The sequence below is a fragment of the Chionomys nivalis genome, chromosome 7 (assembly GCF_950005125.1).
Source record: "Chionomys nivalis chromosome 7, mChiNiv1.1, whole genome shotgun sequence".
NCBI classification, from domain to species: Eukaryota; Metazoa; Chordata; class Mammalia; order Rodentia; family Cricetidae; genus Chionomys; species Chionomys nivalis.
Window position 1 is genome coordinate 31,518,104 of NC_080092.1, and position 21,094 is coordinate 31,539,197.

A 21,094-nucleotide genomic window follows, 5' to 3' on the forward strand; every position below is an offset into this window, starting at 1 on the left:
TCCCTGAGCCCAGAAGCAGTTCAAAAATGGCGGCAACTGTGCCACCAGTGTGGGGGAGGAAGATTTAAAATGCCTACAATCTCTAATTTTTTTTTTCCTTTTGCTTCTGCTCCACCTGAGCTCCTCTGGCATTTAAATTATCTCTAAGCAAATGTGCAAACAGCTGACTACTATTTCCCTGCCCTATATTCACAAATTTAATTGCAATATTATTCCCAAGTTACTCACCACACATTCACTTTACTTTTTTTCTGAGTGTTAGGAAAAAATTCTAAGATGAACTGCTTTGCTGGTACAAAAAAATTCAATTAAAACATATTAAACAAAATTAAAATGCCCATGTTTTACTAAGTGTAGTGCTCTTGGGTGATGGAGAGCATGGCAAGGGAGACAAAAAAGCTAAGATCACACTCAAACCCAGGACCACGTGTTTCTCCTCTGAGAGTCCACTTAAATACCCGGCATGCTGGGATTTGGAGTCCAGAGCAATGTAACTCCCAGGCCAGTTGGCTGGGATGGATACCAGGGCCTGGGGTGGATGCCAGGGCCTGAGGTGACACTCCCAACTTAACAATGAGTGCTCACTTTTTACTTACACCTGTGATGTCCATTCAGGAGGTGTCTACCATGTTATTCCTCCATATCCAAGTCCTAAGTCCAAGGCGCCATTTTTTCAGAGTCCTGCCCGACTTCTTCGTCCGAACTTGGAGGAAGATGTGAGGATTAAGAAAGAAATAGACAAGAGACAATGGATAGAATTGGGAGGGCATCCACTGAATACTGTGATCTGCCTTAAGTTTGTTATTCAAAGTTCTTCTATACTCATAAAGGGGGAAGGCAAAAGAATTCTTTACCATAAAACAAAGAACAAACAAATGTAATTAACTTCTCACATCTCAAAATAACAAAAAGTAACAACACCCTAGGTCAAAGCATCCTTTTGTCTAGGCAAGGCAATCTGTAACCACACCTTAGGTCAAACATCTTGTCATATAACTTTGAAGGAGCAAGATAGGTCTGAAGTGTGATGTTTAGTCAAGATGGAACAGATTCACTTTGTGTGCCCCACAGTCACGTGACATTACTCTTCCATCTTGCACCTTCTGCTTCTTCCCCATGTCTGGCTGGTGACACTACCTTTCTTCTTCTTAGAGTCCTCTCTGCCCAGAGACCCACCTGAACTCTTCCTGTCTAGCTATTGGCCATTCAGCTCTTTATTAAACCAACCAGAAGGCACCTTGACAAAGACACATCTTCATAGTATAAACAAATATCCCAAAACATAAATCTGGTATCATTCTAATGTATTTGTCTTTGTATGTGAGTAATCATTTTCCCTTACAGAGTTGAGCTTTGTTCTTTATTTTGTATTTTTTGAAACCTTGACTGCAATTGTCAAGCAGAGGTCCTTCTTTCATCATGTACAGTTGGGGTTCTAAATGCATCTTGTGTTTGGATGCTCACTGCTTTATTCTAGGTTTGGGGAATTTTCTTCCATACTTTCATTGTATATCTGTATCATTAGTCTTAATCTCAACTTCTTTTTCTGTTTTATAGGTTCTTAGGATTTATTTCTTGAATGTATCTCAGAGTTCTTAGAAGTTTGGACATGTCCATTAATTTTTAAATACTTGTTTGAATGTGTTATTGTCTTGATCTTAACCATAGTTTCTGAAATTTCTTCTATTTGGCCTTGCATGTTTACGCTTTCCACTCTGCTAGGAAATATAAGTCCTCCAATTTAAAACATTTACCGTTTTCCACTGTTTTTGTTCATTTTATTTTGCATTTGTCCTCTTCATAAGCTGTCTTTCTTTAGACCTTGGCTTTCTTGGCATTGCTCAGAGGGGAAGATGACTACAGCGAAGGTATAATGATTTAGTAGCAGTCACAGTGTCAACCTGCAGAAGAAGACTCTCCTTCATGGTCCTCACTTGTGTCTCTAATAAGCTTCAGAGACAGAGGCACTAGGGTACTAACTGGGAAAACGTTGTTGATGTATTTTTTTTCCCTAATATAATATTTTTCTTAACTATTTGGGAATTTCCTTCAGTGTACCTGATCACACTTTCTTCCCATTCCTCCCAGGTCCACCCTCCCACCCTTGTACTCTTCCAAAACAAAACAAAGAGCCACCAAGTCCAATTTGTGTTGCTCATATAACCACTGGAACATGGTCAAACTCCCAGTGGCCAGTCACTTGAAGAGGTCTGAGTTTCTCCCACTCACAAAGAAGCTCTCAACTGTGAAGAAATACACTTGAGCATTGTTATCATAGTTTTAAAGGACTTTCTTCAGTAGTTTTCTGTCTGAATCCTCTCTCTCTCTCTCTCCTCTCTTTCTTTCAAGTCAGGAACATCAGTGATTAGGAAACGAAATCAAGATGGAATGGGAAAAGGGAAAAGTACAAAGGAGAAAAAGTATATGGGTTAGAGTAATGAAAAACAGTAGAGAAAATATTGTAAGTGTACAAGGAAAGAATTAAGAGTTTAAAAGCCTATTCAGGATAGACATAAACTAAAATAAGGTAACTGAAAATTAAAGTATAAAAGAATAATTAAGACCAAAACCAAAAATAAAAAGAAATGAGATGAAACTAAGATACTTTGTCAGAAGTCACTATTTATTTCCTTCTGCTCAGTTATCTGTTGTAGCAGTCTCTGTAAATGGTTGGCCAACCTGATACTCTTAGAAATCAGGAAAACAAATAACCAATGGAAAGATAGAGTACAGATCTAAACAGAGAATCTTCAAAAGAGGAAACTCAAATGGCTGAGAAACACTTTAAGAAATGTTCAATATCCTTAGAATCAGGGAAATGCAAGTCAAAGCTACTTTGAGATTTCATCTTACACCCATAAGGATGACTAAGACCAATAAAAAAATGAATGACAGTTCATACTGGTGAGAATGTGGAGTAAGAGATACATTCATCTATTGCTGTTGGGAGTGCAAACTTGTACAGCTACTGTGGAAATCAGTGTGGTAGTTTCTCAAGAAGATGGGAATTGATCTACCTCGAGATCTAACTGTACTAGTATTGGGGATATACCCAAAGAATGCTTCATACAACCACAGAGACACTTGCTCAACCATGTTCATTGCAGCTCTATTCACAATAGCCAGAAATTGAAAACGACCTAGATGTCTCTCAAGAGAAGACTGGATAAAGAAATGGCATATTACTTAGTCATTAAAACCTTGAAATAATGAAAACTCAATGTAAATGGATGGAACCAGAAAAAATTCCTGAGTGTGGTATCCCAGGTCCAAAAGGGCAAATATGACATATATTTGCTTATATGTGAATGTTAGCTATTAAGTCCATGACAACCAAACTACAATCCATACAACTACTGTGGTAGATATAAAGTAAGGGACTAGGGGTGATTGATAGACTTCACTAGTAAGTGGGGATAAAATAGCTAATTATGGATGCATAGGGCAGTCAGAATGAGAAGATCAAGTGTGGTGGTGAGGGAGAGGTGGACAAAGGAGAGAATACACATGGGTTGCATCTAGTTGAATTGTTGGCAAAAGGGGTCCTGTGGGAATCCCCAAACAAGCGAAGCTTTTACCAAGATTATAGGTTGCTTTCCTCAAACTGATGACAAGCCCTATTGCTGAAGACAACACTTACACAGCTCACTGAACATGGAGAAGTAAAGTTGGTTCCTACAATGAGTCTTCACCCCTACATTCTAGTGTCTTTGGTACAGAAAGGTATTCTCTGCATGTTACAAAGGAGTAACATAAACACCAACCCAACTACTAACACTTTGGTTTATAATGGTGTCCTGCTTGCAAGATATTCCAGCATAATGGTGGCACAAATCTTCTGGGAATAACCAACCAATATCTGATTTGACTTGAGGCTCTCTTCACAAGATGAAACCCACACTCAATGATGCTCAGATGACTAAAAACTTGAGACTAGAATAAAACCAAATACTACTGCTCTGCTAAAAGAAGGTAGCAAAAGAATGACTTCTAAAAACATTCGCTATGCTAATAGATCAATGCCTTTGCCAGTCATCATCAGATAAACTCCCTCCTGCAGCAGATGGAAGCAAATACAAAGACTCACAGCCAGACAATAAGCAGAGAGTAAGAGACCTTGGAACACTCAGCCCTAAATGGAATGTCTCCATCAAATTCCTCTCCACGGGGATCAGGGAACCCTGAATAAGAAGATGAGAAATGTTTCTAAGAGCAAGAGGGGATGGAGGACACCAAATTAACAAAGCCTTGCACATCAATAGGATCAATGCAAATAGTCACTCACAGAGATTCACGGGTACCATTCACAGGGCCTGCAGGGGTGTGCACCAAATGAGGTCCTAGAACTGAAAAACTTGAACATATGCCCTCATCCCTAACCCAGGGAATTTGCAATTTAAATTTAGTTTTCTCCAAGGGAGTCTCACTGGGAAACAAACTACTCCCTTTTTAAAATTTTATCTATTTTTTTTAAATTTTATTTTACATTCCAACTATAGTTCTCCCTCCCACTCCTCCTCCCGCTCCATCACCTACCCCATAACCCACTCCCCATTCACTGCTCCCAATGGATGCAGGCTTCCACTGGGGAGTCAACAGATTCTGGCACATTAAGTTGGAGCAAGACCAAGGTCCTCCCCCCTGCATCAAGACTGACCATGGCATCCTACCATATAGAATGGACTTCAAAATGCCAGTTCTTGCACCAGAGATAGGTCCTGGTTCCTCTGCCAGGGGTCCCACAAACAGACCAGGTAGGTGCAGCTCCTGTGCCAATTCCACCAATGTCATGTGAGTAAATATCACTTGTAATTACTACCCATGGTCTAAGGTCAAGAATAAGACAAGGGCGGCCACACTTGTTACATCTGTTCTATGTGGTACTAGAGTCCTAGCCAGGGCTGTGAGACAAGAGAAACAAATAAAAGACATCTGAATTGGAATGAGGAAGTACAGTTGTCTCTTTTGCAGATAATGTGATTTCATGCATAAGAAACTCTAAAAATTTCCAACAAACTGTCAGAACTGGTAGATAAATTCAGCAAATTCTCAGAATATAAAACTAACATATAGTATCAATAGCATTGTTAGATATTAATAGTAGATTGTTCTAAGAAATCAAAAGCCAAACTCTATTTCTAAAAATATAAAAAGGAATAAGATATTTAGGGATAAATTCAACCAAGAATGTGAAATATACCTAAGATGAAGACTGTAATGGAAATTTCAGGTACTACAAATAAATAGAAAGATATTTTGTATCATGAACTTTAAGGATTTTATAAATATAATTAAATGTCCCATATTTATACAAAGTGATTTACAGATACAATGTCAGCTCCATCTAGATTCCAGTGACATTTTTCATGGCAATAGGAAAAGTTCTAAGTCATTAGTGTATATTTTAAAAACCTGATAAATTGTTCTAATATTAATAAAAACTCAGGAGTCAGAAATTGAGATTAAAACCCTGATAAATTCAAGGAATGGGGAGGGACGATCAAGTGACCTTTGTTGGAATTCATTATGCTGGCCAGGTCTGCCATGTCGTTTACTTTACAGAAGCTTCTCAGTTTCAAGAGGCTCCATTTATTAATTGTAGAAACAATTTTTGATTGGTTCTATGTGTCATTCTTTTAATCTCTTCTCCAATCTTTATTGTGTCTGCTGTCTACTGAATGTGGCTTGGCTTCTTATTTTCTAGGATGATCAATCATCTTTGGGTTACTTTCCTGAGATAGTGCTAACTTTTCAATGTAAACATTTATTGCTATAAACATTTCTGTATAATAAACCCATTCTTTTTTTTTTTTAATAAACCCATTCTTAACTGTACCCCAGAGGTTCTAGTAAACTGCATTATTGTTATTTTCATTTGATTCTAGAGATTTAAATTTTTCCCTGATTTCTTCATTGAGCCAGTGTTCTAACAATTATGTGTTGTTTACTTGCTAATTATTTGCATATTTCTTTTAATTCTAATTTTATTCTACTATTATCTGATAAAAATATAAGGAATTGTTTTAATTATTTTAACTTTTATTTATTCTTCCTGGATTTCACTTCATCTCTCTATTTTTTTATTCTTATCAGCCTCTGCCCTTGCAACACCCCCCACCCTGCCAAAAATAAAAGAAAATAAACTTTAAAGCAAAAAGAAATCTCATCATGGTAAGATCTCCTGAGTAAATTGGAAGCATGGGGTGGAGGAGAGAGATGGAAGGGGAGGGGGAAGGAGAACATGAGAGAACAGGATGGTCAAGTTGGGGGAAGGACAGAGAGAGGGAGAGCAAGGAAAGAGAAATCTTGATAAAGGAATCTATTACGGGGTTAGGGAGAAACCTGACACTATGGAAATTCCCAGAAATTTGCAAGGATGACCCCAGCTAAGACTCCAAGCAATAGTGGAAAGGGTACCTAAACTGGCCTTCCCCATAACAGATTGTTGACTACCTTAATTGTCATCATAGAACCTTTATCCAGCAACTGATGGAAGCAGATGCAGAGATCCACCGCTAGCAATGGGCTGAGCTCCTGGAGTCCAGTCGAAGAGAGGGAGGATTGATAATATGAGCAGAGGGATCAAGATCACGATGAAGGAACCCACAGAGACTACTGATCTGAGCTAGTGGAAACTCACTGACTCTGGACTGACAGCTGGGGAACCTGTATAGGACTGAACAAATCCCTTTGAATGTGGGTGACAGTTGTGTGGCTTGGGCAGTTTGTGCAGCCACTGGCAGTGGGGCCAGGATTTATTTCTATTGCATGAACTGGATCTTTGGAGACCACTCTCTTTGGAAGGATACCTTGCTCAGCCTAGATATGGGGGCTGGGGAGGCCTTAGTCTTGCCTCAATTTGATGTGCCAGACTTTGTTGACTTCCGATGGGAGGCCTTACCCTCTCTGAAGAATGGATGGAGGTGGTGTGGAGGAAGGTGGGGGAGTAGGAGGATGGGAGGGAGGGGAAACTGGGATTGGTATGTGAAATGAAAATGATTGTAAATTAATAAAAATGAAAGTAAATTAATAAAAGAGAAAGAAAAATCTCATCATGTGGTGGAGGAGGGTCATCTTTCTATCTGTTGCTTTCATTGGTTAATTAATGAAAAAAACTGCTTGGCCTCTGATAGGGTAGAATTTAGATAGGTGGAGTAAACAGAACAGAATGCTGGTTTTTTGCTTGTATGTATATCTGTGTACCATGTATGTGCAGAACCTATGGAGGCCAGAAGAGGGCATCAGATACCCTGGGGGACTGGAGTTACAGGTTAAGAGCTGCCATACGGGTGCTGGGAATTGAATTTGGGTCCTTTGGAAGAGTAGACGGTGCTCTCAACTACTGAACCATCTCTTCAGTCTTTATTGGGATCTATTTTAGAGATGATTCTTTGGCCACTGAGAACGATGTGAGTCCGTAGGACAAAGTGTTCTAGAGATATAATCAATCCAATTTATCCAAGTCACAGTTTAGCTCTGAAGCTCCTCCGTCGATTGTTAGTTTATGAGAGGCTCTATCAGGCTTTTAGTGTTTGATTTATGAAACTGGCCGCCCCAACATTAAATACATACATATTTACAACTGTTATATCTTCCAGATGAATTGTTCTCTTTACTAATACATAATGACCATCTTTATGCTTATGAATAGCTTTTATTTTAAGCCTACGTTGCGATATATGAGCATAGCTAGGGGGCTTGCTGTTTGGTTGCATTTAATTAGTATGTTGATTACCATCCTTTGACTCAGCACGTTGTTGCCAGTGAGTTCTATTTCTTAGAGATAACAGAACTCTCTGACCATTGCATCCACTTCTATCTCCTTTATGTCTTAAATGGGTTTTCTTACCTCATTCATGTGCATCTTTGAATGCCTTATGGAGTCACTGATACTTTTATGAAGTAAGGCTCTGAAATGTCTTGCTGGCATCTCCACCACCCCATTACCTTTCGGTTTCTGTGACTGAACATGTGTGAGCTCATGGATGTGCTGTAATGGCTTTTCATCTATACCTTTTGTGTTTCTTGATGTGTTTGGTCATCTTATATATAAAATAAAATTAAAAGGAAAGTGCATTCATTATTTTTCCTGGTGCTGTGATAACGTACCCTAACCACGTCTATTTAAAAGAGGAAGGTTTTATTCAGGCCACAGTCTGAGGGCATAATCCATCACGGTGGCAGGGGCATGAGGTGGTTGGTCAAACTCCATCCACAGTCAGGGAACAGGGAAATGCCAGTGGTCAGCACTCGAGGCCAGACTGTGAATGGGCTGTTTTTGGACAGAGTTTGGTGCATATTAACACCATATGGATTTCAGGTGCTATTTTTCTTCCATAGTCAGTAAAGTCTTTTCTGACTCTCATGAGCATCGCTCTCACGACTGTGCATGGTATTTTGTGCCATTTACATTGTTGCATAGTATGCAAGACCCAGTAAAGCAATAATATCTCGAGTATTTTGAATGCTTCCCTTCATGGCTTTATGCTCTCTGGATGACAGGAAAGATCTCTGAATGCTTCACCTTGACTCTAGTGATCTCAGATGGTGTCGGGGACCAGCCTCAACAAAAATGCAACTTGTTAGGGTAGGGGTGTGAGCATCAGGAAAATAGCAAAGAGTACAAAGATGTGAAAAAAATAATAAAACAGAAACATAGGATAGTACCAGGAGAGAGTTCAAGTGAATACTGAAATTGCCCGCGTTTAATTTCCAATTGCTTAAAATACCCCTGGCCCCAAAATGTAGGCGTAAGATAAAAAACTGCATTAATATGATACAAGGAAATTAACATACCAGTTGAAGGTTGCAGGCTACATTCTTAGTTAAACATTCTGTTGTTAGAACAAAATAAGTCACGCTCACACCCTAGACCAAAACATTCTGTAGGCAAACCACTCCTTGGGTGAAATCCATTGTAATCTCCTTAAGGGAGTAGGAACTTAGTTGGATTCTCTGACTTTTATTTGGAGCAGAAAAATATCTACTTCTCTATTCCTGAAATACAAGGTCTGGATATTATTGTCAATACCTGTGGACAATAACCTTGAGAGAGCAGAACTCTCTGATCTGAATCTAGGTGTGGGACCTTTGAGGTAGAAACAGATAATAGCCTTGAAGGAATAGAGGTAGGTTCCAACCCTCTGACCTTTGGTCAAGGTGGAAATGGGCTCACATTTTTGGGCCTCCACATGATTGTGCCTGTCTTCTTAGACTGTAAGCATCCTTGGGGTCAGAGACTGCATTTCCCATAGGTGTTGGTGGTACAATAATATCACATGCCCTTGAACAAATGTCAGTCTCACATTACACACTTCGAATGCATTACCATTAATCCTCACACACATTATAGTTCTCACTAACCTTATTTTACTGGTGAAGAAGCCAATGTTAACACATGTCCAGAAAGTTTCTGAGCACTGAGATGTTTGTAATGAGACATGTAATTTCCTTGGTGGTAACAGATTAATGTCATATGTTAGTATTATTTCCTCACTCTGTAAAACAACTTTAACTGTTCAATAAATGCCTCTGGAATACACTGACAAAATATACTTTAAAAAACTTATAGATATTAGAATGACATAAAATAAACACTAAAACCTTAAGCATTGTATGTGACCTAAATATAAATCATCAATCTTTTCATCAAGGAACTGAATAACTGGATCAATGCTAAAAACATATGAGAACATGAGCATTGTGTGGAAAGGGAAAATTTTCAGTGTGTGTTACAGGGGGTCTGACTGGTGAAGAGCTGGCTGTCAGATGGGGATTGCAATAGAGGACACAGGAAACCCAAGCAGAGTCATAAACACTATTGCAGAATACTGTTCTGAAGATTCTGACTCCCTCAGTTTGATTTAGTCAGAATGTGGGGAACAGAGAAAACAGGACTGCAAGATAGATCTTGGGGACCCAATCAGTCAGTGATAATCACCACATTGGAATTCATAGGTCTCCACAGCCACACTTAGAAAATAATTCTTACATAGGAGCCTCTTGACTCTTTATAATTGCCATATTGGGGCTCAGAGATCTCCAAGGCCTCACTTGATAAACATTTTCTCCTGTGGAACTTCTCTGTGGATTATAATTGCCACAACAGGGCCCAGAGGTCTCTAGAGTCGCACTTTGTGAACAATGATTGTATGCTGCTATTATGGTGTGGGCCACATCCCCAGGGAATGTGCTAAATCTTTGTGTCGTGAGGAGACTTGACAACATTCCAGCTCCTTCCTGTTCTCAGTAGGTTAGGGCAAGTGTGGGGTACACAGGGAGGTGGCTCCTACCTTCCAAGTCAAGACTCACAGCAATCTCTTTGCTGGGATAGAAGGTATATGATCGTGATTTCCCAAGGGCACAAAAGAAATCAGGACCAAGAAAGACGTGTCTTCCTCGAGCATCTCTAGTTATAGACAGTCCCAACTCAGTCCTCCTGTTGACTTTGAAGTCAAGAGAATCAAGGGTGGTAATGGAATAGATACCTTTCCTGGTGTTGTGGGTAAGTGCTAACTGAATAGGCTACTTTATCTTCAAAGTTAAAAACTACAAAATCAATATTCTGATATGCAGTTTGGCATTGGTTCTACTCCTGTTAGTTACCTCCTTGAGGCATAGAAATGTAAATATTTGCAAAATGTTTTGCTACTGATAGTCTTTCTGTCATCCACACATCTGTCCACCTGCCCCATGAAACCCAACACATCCAAAACGTTCTCACTCAAATGTCTTTGTCTACATCCGCACAAAGTTAGGAGCAGAAATATCCCTTTAATAAAGTATGGATGCTTATTTAGAATCGTTATAAGTCTTTTCTGAAATTTGACTCCTGAATACCCAAGGCACAAATATGCAGAACAAACTGTAGACATCAGAGCTAGGAGACAAAGACTGGAGGCTTGGTCATAGGTGCCCATGAAAAGTCAAGGGAGACATACAGGAAGAGTGTGCAGCGAAAGTAAACCCATTCTAGAGTGTGTCCATGTCCCATGTGTAGAGTTCCAGGGAAACGGGCGCCTTGTTAAGTAATTGAGACTTTGAATGTCCACTGAAGTGAGTTAGCATCAACATTGATTTCATATTTGACATGTTGTAAATTTTGACTGTTTGGGAATCTTGAAAATAATACTCAAAGCTTGTGGAATAGGTTGGGGTAACTGTCTGATTTCTATTGAGACAGGGATGGTATCCATACTAAAGGATGAGAGAGTCTGTAGAAAAATGCAGAGATGAAAAAAGCATACAAAGATGCTTTGGTGCCTGCGAGGTTTGATAGGGAGTTCATCTCCCAAACCCTAGAGAGCTATACTTGTAGGCTTAATGAAGCAAAGTGAAGTTAAGTTCAAATTTTATGATACATAATGCATCAGTGAAGGTGACTGGAAGGAACTTATGGATTCTCTGTGCTCAAACAAGATAAAAATTTTATCTCCTGTATGTTGCTCCACTATAGCCTGATGGCATCACTAAATTAGTGGAGTGACGTAGAAAATGCAATAGTAAATGTTATTGGGCAAATTTAGACATGCTTTCTGACGAAGAGAGCTATTACATGGGAGACCATACATGGGCAGATGGGTGCACAACTCAGAAACAAACACAGAGCTGAACACAGATGATCACAAGCAGGTACATATAAAAACGTCCTGTGTTTGCCAAGGAGGTCAGGAGTAGGGGGATAAGCTTTTAAAGTTAACCTAGGGAAATAAATATGGGAAAGGCTTAGCGGATGCTTCTAAACCTTCCAGTCAATTCAATCATGTTTTTACATCATCCCTAAATTTCACCTGCCATGCTCTGAACGAGCAGGCTGATTAGAAGGCAGAGGAGTATTACTTCCTGTCCAGGCAATCTGCCTTCATATTGGTTCAATTTTATTTCACTTTTACTAAGTCACAGTCTGTTTTCATAATTTCATTGGTTGTTGTGAAGTTTGACTTTTGAGAACAAAGCAAGTCAGACATATTTTCCATGTGAGAGATTAACAAGTAGGGATGCAAGATGCTGTGTTTATCTTGGAGCATTTCTGTATCCCTAAACTCAATAACAAGCAACAAGTTCTCATTCAGGAAGCAGACAGGCACGATACAGAGTCAATCTACTTCTCAAGGTTTTAAAACGGGTCTACCGCCAAGCTCATGAGTAATCCTCAATATTCCATGAGGGTCATTAAGAACCAGTTGTGTCAATCCAACATCGCTTCGTTCTTTTACTGAGATGAAGGTTTGGGGCATTATAAGAGGAAACATCCTCTCTTTATGGTTCCCACTAATATTTTCACGCCCTGATCATCTTTCTAAGGAGGGCTGTGCTCACCTGTGCGCATGCTCACAGTGCTCTCTCTCACCCCCACACAAACCAGGAAGCTCTGCATTTCCTAATCCCTTGGCCAGTGTGGCTGGGGTCAAAGCCGACCTGGGGTATGACATGTAAGACTAAGAGTAATATTGGGGTCTCCCAGAGACCCGTCCTTGGGCTCGCACAGAACTTTCTATTCAGAACTTTCTATTGTTCTTTTATGGAAAGAGCTCGCAGGAGCGTTTCCATTTAGAATTCCCAGATTGGGTGAGATGAGGCAGACTTCAGTAACTGCTCTGTGAATGAGTGAAAGAAAGTTCTCTGCGGATAAGGGAGGTCCCATCACCACGTCCAATGGTATATAAGTTACAGACTCAAGGACAGTGCGCAGAGAAGAGGGTAACTTATGCTAAACGCAGAGTCACTATCATCAGCGTTGGGGTAGCATTAATGTGACACATTAATGTGGACATAGGTGCTTGGTTATGCAGACTGACCTGTTGTCAACAGAACCCTGGGGTTTATGAAGCAGTGCACATCCCTAAAAGAAGCAGGTCTCTTAAAGCATTAAAGTAGAGGATCAAAGGTCTTCCTTAGGCAAATGAAAGTCAATATAACAGAATAGGAGTGGAAGAAGACTTGACCTTTGATGCTACACAGGACTGGAACTCCTCACACACCAGGCCAAGGAGAAAGGATCATTTCCCAAGGAGGAAGGACGCCTTCCTCATCCAACGTTCTGAACAAGACAGAAACTACTGCACAGTTCTATGCCTTCCTAAGGACCTGTTAATGCACTCAAGCAGGTGAGTACTTCCAGTCTCGGGAGGGTACTGAGAGTTCTCATTATATTAGACACTTAAACTGCAAACCCGAATAAGAGAAATCAGCTTATCGATGTGATTGTAGCCAGGGAAACCGCAGACATTACATTTCTCCAGAAAAGGGTACATGGGACTGAGTGAAAGTAAATGAAGTGCATTAGGAAGAGAAGGGTGTATATGATGGAGAGTGGAGGGAAAGACGGGCAGAAGTCCCCATCAGTAGAGCCAGTGCAGGAGAGGGTGGATTAGGATGCAGAAAGGCTGTGAATGAGGAAATGAGGCAGTGGTTTCACCGAGTTCACGGTTTGAGGTTCTGTACAGAGGAGCTATGAAAGTATAGCTTTTATACTAAAAAATACTAAAGTATTTGAATATAAAATAAAAAGTATTTGAATAGCTTCCTTCTGGTTCTTTCACTGTGCTGGTGCTGAGCATGAGCCTGTGAAAGGAGGTTGTCTCTTATGGCCATGTTCACTTTACAAGCTTTTGTTCTTTCTGTGCAATGAGCAGATGCTGGTCGCACTTAGTTTTGTGGCTTGTTCTCATTTGCTCTGGAGATCCCATGTCTCGGTTTGTTTACCCAGCAGGGCCTGCCACCAAAGTCAAGACTCCTGAGTTCACTGGAGCGTGGGGAAAACATATACATCGTCATTGAGCTGTGCCCTGGGGGGAAGAGAGCAGAGGGGACCTGGCACTTTGTGTACCAGTGTTTCGGCAGGGAACCATGCAGTGAGATGGAGGGAGGAAGCTGCAGAAATAAATGTCTGGATCTGAGCTCAAAGTTCTCAGCCCTGTTGTTAGCAAGCTGTGTAGAGCAGGGAGGGCATTCTAGGAGCTGAGCTGACAGACTCCACAATCATGCCCATGTGTTGAGGCATGCTCCTCCTTACCACAGTGATAAGCCCACTGACGGCCATGCCTGCACAAACCAAACTTGCTGTCAAATTTTCTTGATGTTTCTGTGTCCAACTCCCTTCCCCTCTCCATGATTGCCTCTCAGTGTCTTCCACCCAGACACTAGTGGGACTCTCTGACTTCCAGTTTTTCTTATTTTCCCTTCCTCAAAGCTGCACAGTGTCACACTGGCCCCTTCTTAAGATGGTCCTTGGTTAAAGCACTCTGAGATACGAAGAGTGATCAAATGAACTTGGTTTCTGGTACTAGCTTGCTATCCAAGAACAGTTATTATTATCATACCACCCACTCCGGGAATTTGCAGCTTATAGGAACTAAGGGAATGTCCTCTGGCTAAAAACCAAGAGTGTTTTCACCAGGGTAGCTGGCTTGCCTCCTACAGGTGGGCAGCTTTGGCCTTCTCTAGGTGGGGCTAGAGCTGTGGGATGTTCTGTACTTTACACTGTGTGACTTTTCTGTTTCTCTACGTCTTATCTCCCCTGTTGGCTTGCACAGCTCCTAAAGCTTTCCCTCTATCTCTCTCTGGAATCAAGTCGGTTCTTCAGTATTCTGACACTTTGGAGTCCTGGCCATATAGAGAATTTACAAACCAGCATCTCACCTTTTTCTACTTATTAAATCAAAATTTCAGTGTTCCCAGAGAACCTAGACAACAAGGAGGACCCTAAGAGAGACATACATGGATCCAATCTACATGGGAAGTAGAGAAAGACAAGATCTCCTGAGTAAATTGGGAGGATGGGGACCTTGGGTGAGGGTTGAAGGTGAGGGGAGAGGCAGGGAGGGGAACAGAGAAAAACATAGAGCTCTATAAAAATCAATAAAAAGTTTCAGAGTTATACCCTCTATTCTACATTTGACCAATGCAGTAAAAAAACTGAATTTGTGGGTTTTTTCTCTTTTTAACAATTATTTATTTTATTGGTGTTTTAGCCTATATGTATAAATGTGTGAGGGAGCTGGATCCTGGAGTTACAGACAGTTGTGAGCTGCCATATGGGTGCTGGGAATTGAACCCGGGTCCTCTAGAAGAGCAGTCAGTGCTCTTAACCACTGAGTCATTTCTCCAGCCCATGCTTTTTTTTTTCGTCAATATCATCTTATTGATAATGGTGGACACTAATTGGCCTATGTCTCCATGTTTCATTATATTCTTATCCTTTGAAGTTATGATTCAGAGTTTTTTTAATCTTCTTGGGTTTTCATTCATTTGAAAATCATCAATATACCTGAATGTTGTAATAAACAGCAATAAAAGTATAGATCATGGATTGCTACTAATTCCTGTGTGACTAAACTCTATATGGGACAGATGTATTATTTATTTCCTGTCTCATAAAAAACAGACATTTCTGGACCACTTACATATACCAGGCTTGGAGCCAGTGTATAAAATGGATCTATTAATTGATTTAATAATATTTTCTGGGAGCCTTCCATGCCTTGGGAACAGTCCTGGACCATGGAAACAGCACAGTGGTACAGAGAGAGAGGGTTGAAAATGTATGTAACATGTTTTGTCATTTAATAAGGATATTTTTACTTATTCAGGGATATATCCCCTCTTACTGATAGAAGTCATGACCATAGAAGAAAGTACATAAATATTTATAGAAGAAATTACCTGGTCTGGAGACTTTTAAATAAAATATGGCTGAATCTGGAGACTATTTGGATAATGATTTTTCTTTCTGAATTTTCTTCTGGATTTCTTTTGATGACCAAGCAAAAATGTCTGTCCACAAGGTAGTAATTTCCAGTAGACTCCTTTTTATTTATCTAAGACTTAGAATGAAAGCCGGGCTTGCAGAACCACTACACTACCGTAATTCTTTCAAAGGCAGGGAGGGAAGAGGTTCCAGATTCTGATTTTGCTTTCTAGTGAGCACAAAGCTTAATCTCTATTCCAAGTTTCGATCTGAGTTTTGTATCAGCTTAACGCACAGACCGTCTTGTGGGAGATGTGTTATGCCGTATGAAGGGAATATCAGCAGGCTGCACTTCGAAGGGGAAAGACAGTATGTAATCTCAGCTTTGCCCCAAAATGATTGTTATGCAGACTCAATAGTCAAGGGTTAAAGTAAAATGTTTCAACATGGAAAAAAAGAATTTATCAGAGAAATTAACTTCCAACAAGCTCTTGCAAACAATATTGTTGTTGGGTAAGTGACCTGAGACTCTTGGAACAGGCGGCAGACAAGTAGTAAAGGCCACGCACAGGGTCTGGCTGCAGAGTTTGTTACACGTGTACCGAAGGAGGCCTTTCAAGTCCATCTTAGGTGTGCTCACTAAGCTGTCTGTATACTAACATCTTGTCTTTATTGTTCGCTTTGCAAGCACAGAATTTGAATATTTTCCTGGAAACGTTGACTCGGCACTGAGGCGTTGACTTCCCCTTGCAGTGGATTTAATGCAGAACAAAGGCGCCAGCGACCCAAACTGTTGACAGTGTGCGCAGGTGAACCTTCAGTTCCCTTCCACATTCTTGTCATGGTTCCTGATTAACTTTCTTAGATCTTATCTTGATTTTTACCACAGAAATATCAACACCGAAAGCAACTTTTATGCATCCCCAAGGCTACAGTTTACTAAAATGTGTTTGTAGTTTAATCTCCTGAGTTCTTGGAGGACATAGATTTTTAATAGATTGAAATGAAGGTTCAAAATTTTCACATTGACATCTACTGCAAGCCATGAATGAAAATAACAATTTGACAGCCTCTTATATACCCTAAAGAAGAAGGTTAGCATCTTAAGACTCACTGTGTCCTCTATCACCCAGGATCTCACAGCTCAAAGAGACACACAGACATACAAAAGACTTTTGTGCATGACAACCACTGGAGCAGAACCGTATGAAGAGTTTGGTCTAGAGAAGAGGAAACAACTCTTCCCAAGAAGGCCAGGATAGATTTACTACTTCTATTTATTTAAGTGAATGTATTTGAGAAATAGTAATTTTCAGTAAGAAATTTGTTGCAAGACAATCCTTTGCCGTAGACACTGCTGATGTGGATGTCTCCCAGGGTTGGCACACTGACAGCACCCGGAGCGGAAGACAGATGAGTGCTCAGAGGGTGAACTTATGACACCAGCCTTGTTAGTTCTGGGTGCCAACCTGCAGGAGTACTCCACCTTATAGAAAGCAAAGAGTGTTGAAAGGAGCGGCGGGCTGCGTCCTGCCACCCGGCTAGCTTTACCCGAAATAATTACACGGAAACTGTATTCTTTTAAACGCTGCTTGGCCCATTAGTTTTAACCTCTTATTGGCTAGCTCTTACATATTGATCTAACCCATTTCTAATATTCTGTGTAGCACCACGAGCTGGCTTACCAGGAAAGATCTTAACCTGCGTCTGTCTGGAGTGGGAGAATCATGGCAACTGCCTGACTCTGCTTCTTTCTCCCAGCATTCTGTTCTGTCTACTCCGCCTATCTAATTTTCTGTCCTATCAAAGGGCCAAGGCAATTTCTTTATTTATCCAGTGAAATTAAAACAAAACAGAAGACTCTCCCCCATCAGAAGAGGAACTACCCAGACCAGCAAAAGAGCAGAAACAGGAATGCTACACTTTACACGTTCTGTTTTATCTCTTTTATTTTTATCTTTTGAAGGACAGTGATGGAGGTTGAATCTAGAAAATTTCACATGCTAGATACAAGGTCCTTTAGTCAGCCGCACCTCGAGGTCCACATTAGATCCATGTCAGTGCATTTGGATACTAACCTCATGCTGTGAAGGAGTTGATAAGTACCTGGGCTCTAATTTTAGACAAGGAAGTCTAGACAATGACGTCAAAGGGATCCTCCCAAATACTTGAGCGGTAAGAATAAAATCAGAGAACATTGAAAGCAAGAGTTCAAACACAGCCCACTCATTCCTAACTAAGCCATTTCCTGTCTACAGGAGAGAGGAGAAAGAGTACTGGGAAAGTGGAACTGGGTACTAATAGAGAATGTGATGCAGAATTCTGGGGTGTTTAGGGAATCGTGGGGATAATGTTTTAGCACATACTGCTCTAGGAGGCTTTGCATGAATGTCCACACTGCTCAAGTGAAAGGCAATGGAGACTTTCAATGTCAGTTTAGGGGAGGACTTCATATTGGTAGGTTTCTCAGATTTTCCCCATCTGGAAGTTTTCCTCTTTGTTTTTATCCTAGTCTTTTATTTGCTAACCCTCCTTGGCAACACCACCATCATTGTCCTCTCACGACTGGACCTCAGACTGCACACACCCATGTACTTCTTCCTCTCCCATCTTTCTTTCCTGGATCTCTGCTACACCACCAGCACCGTGCCCCAGCTTCTCATTAACCTCTGTGGATTTGACAGGACCATTAGCTATGGGGGGTGTGTAGCTCAGCTCCTCATTTTCCTTGCCTTGGTCTCCACGGAGTGTCTGCTCTTGGGGGTCATGGCCTTTGACCGCTATGCAGCTGTGTGCCGTCCACTCCACTACACCACCATTATACACCCTCAGCTGTGTCAGGCACTGGCCATCCTCTCCTGGGTGTCTGGCCTTGTGAACTCTGTGATACAGACAGGACTCGTTATGGCCATGCCCCTCTGTAGCCATCGGCTGAATCACTTCTTCTGTGAGATGCCCATATTCCTGAAGCTGGCTTGTAAAGACACTAATGGAACAGAGGCCAAGATGTTCGTTGCTCGAACAATAATCTTGATATTCCCCGCAGCGCTGATTTTAGGCTCCTATGGACACATTGCCAGGGCAATTCTGAGAATCAAGTCAATAGCTGGACGCAGAAAGGCTTTTGGGACGTGTGGGTCCCATCTGATTGTGGTCTCTCTGTTTTATGGCTCAGGCATATACACATACCTCCAACCCATCCACCGATATTCAGAGAATGAGGGAAAGTTTGTCGCTGTTTTTTATACTATACTCACCCCCATTCTCAACCCTTTAATATATACTCTGAGGAACAAGGATGTGAAGGGGGCTCTGTGGAAGGTACTTGGGAAAAGCACAGACTTAGCATAAGAGGAGAAGGACAACTACAATTCTGTGTGATATCACTCGTAATCTGAAACCCACCTTTGACGGTCACTAGGGACAAACAGCCCTCGAGGTTCCACAACTGTTCTTCTGGGAATCTGGAAGTGGGATTGGGGAGTGGGGCTTCCAATTCTCCTGTAGTGCTTTCTAGGTTAGTGTATATGATCTTTGTGCAAGAGAGGAGACGCTGATCTATATAGCTACCTTCCATAAGAATATTAGGAAGGGGGGCTGGAGAGATGGCTCAGAGGTTAAGAGCATTGTCTGCTCTTTCAAAGGTCCTGAGTTCAATTCCCAGCAACCATATGGTGGCTCACAACCATCTGTAATGGGGTCTGGTGCCTTCTTCTGGCCTGCAGGCATACACACAGAATATTGTATACAAAATAAATAAATATTTAAAAAAAGAATATTAGGAAGGCTTGCATTTAAACTGTATGTGGAAAGTAGAGATAGATCACAGGAATTTCTGAGAGTGAAGGAAGACAATTAAATATGATATCACCTTATCCAGAGTTCTTGATTTCCGGTGTGATGTCATGTCGATGACCCTTTGCTCAAAGGCATAGGATTTGAATTCACCATTGGATTTCCAAATAATTGCCAGGCTGGCTATATTCTCGCACACCTAAGAGTCTGTCTCTACGTTCCTCGGTAGTAGTCACCCCACTGACCTCCCAGTGGCTAATATTACCTGTAGAGATAAGCAGGCCATGGCCAGTGGTGGAGTTGTGGCTACGGAAGGCCATGCTGTTAGGATGGTTATACACAAAGATGCATCATAGTCTCTCCAGCTGCACCAGGAAACCATGCCAGGCGGCTGAGTGCCGTGAAAAGACTCTCCTGTAAGAGGAAAGAGAATAGAGAAGATATGAGCGTACATATAGTGACCCACGAGGGAGTGGTACACAAATGAGGTGAACAGAACCAGAAGGTTTCTGAAATAGGTAGATGAGGTGTAGAAACTTCAAGGAGGCAACGGCCTTCAACATCTACCACTGCCGTCTCCCCCGTGGATTTAACAACTTATTTCACACTTATTTATTTGTGTGTGTGTGTGTGTGGAGAGAGAGAGAGAGAGAGAGAGAGAGAGAGAGAGAGAGAGAGATAGGTAGGTAGAGAGAGGAAAAAGAGAGATAGGTAGAGAGAGAGGGAGGGAGAGAGAGAGAGAGAGAGAGAGAGAGAGAGAGAGAGGAAAAAGAGAGATAGGTAGAGAGAGAGGGAGGGAGAGAGAGAGAGAGAGAGAGAGAGAGAGAGAGAGAGAGAGAGAGGAAAAAGAGAGATAGGTAGAGAGAGAGGGAGGGAGAGAGAGAGAGAGAGAGAGAGAGAGAGAGAGAGAGAGAGAACAACTTGCAGAGGCAAGTTCTTTTATTGCACTGTAAGGATCTCTGGCCATCTCATCAGCCCTTTCCCATGTGTTTAAAGATTGGTTTTCTTTTTTCTTTTTTTCTTTTTTTTGGTTTTTACGAGACAGGGTTTCTCTGTAGTTTTGGAGCCTGTCCTGGAACTAGCTCTTGTAGACCAGCCTGGTCTCAAACTCACAGAGTTCTGTCTGCCTCTGCCTCCCAAGTGCTGGGATTAAAGGCGTGCGCCACCACCGCCCGGCTAAAGATTGGTTTTCTTTCGAAGTGTATATGTCCTTCTAAATAAGCTTCTAAGTTCCATTGTCAGACACTAGATTGACTCAAGGCAGATCTTAAAACTTAAGAAGATCATATAGGTACTATGTTATATGGCCTCATCTTGGAGGTAGTTTATATTTTTCACTTAAAAATACATAATAGGCATTCATAAGAAGGGGAGCATCTCTAATATTTTTATAGTTATTTGATTGAGTATAGTACACAAATTAATAAAAGACTAACAAGAGAAAAGCTATAAACATTTTAAAAATTTCTATATACACTGAGATCTTCATAAAACAATAAAAACCCTAAAAAATAACTAAAGCAAAAATGATTTTATATGTCTTTAAACAAAAAATAAATAATGCACGAAGAAATGATAAAATAAGTGCACTTCTCAAATAGGGTAGGGATG

The 21,094-nt window shown here is 41.0% G+C and overlaps 1 protein-coding gene across 1 annotated transcript; it reads left to right on the forward strand.

The window, feature by feature from the left end:
* Positions 1 to 18,103: 18,103 nt before the first annotated feature.
* Positions 18,104 to 19,039, forward strand: LOC130877789 (olfactory receptor 2Y1-like). Its single transcript, XM_057775362.1, has one exon. It carries the CDS (start codon positions 18,104 to 18,106, stop codon positions 19,037 to 19,039), a length of 936 nt encoding a protein of 311 aa, XP_057631345.1.
* Positions 19,040 to 21,094: the final 2,055 nt, after the last annotated feature.

Excerpts from the sequence above, each read along its gene's own strand:
- LOC130877789 (XM_057775362.1), top strand. The coding sequence starts at position 18,104 with ATGGAGACTTTCAATGTCAGTTTAGGGGAGGACTTCATATTGGTAGGT.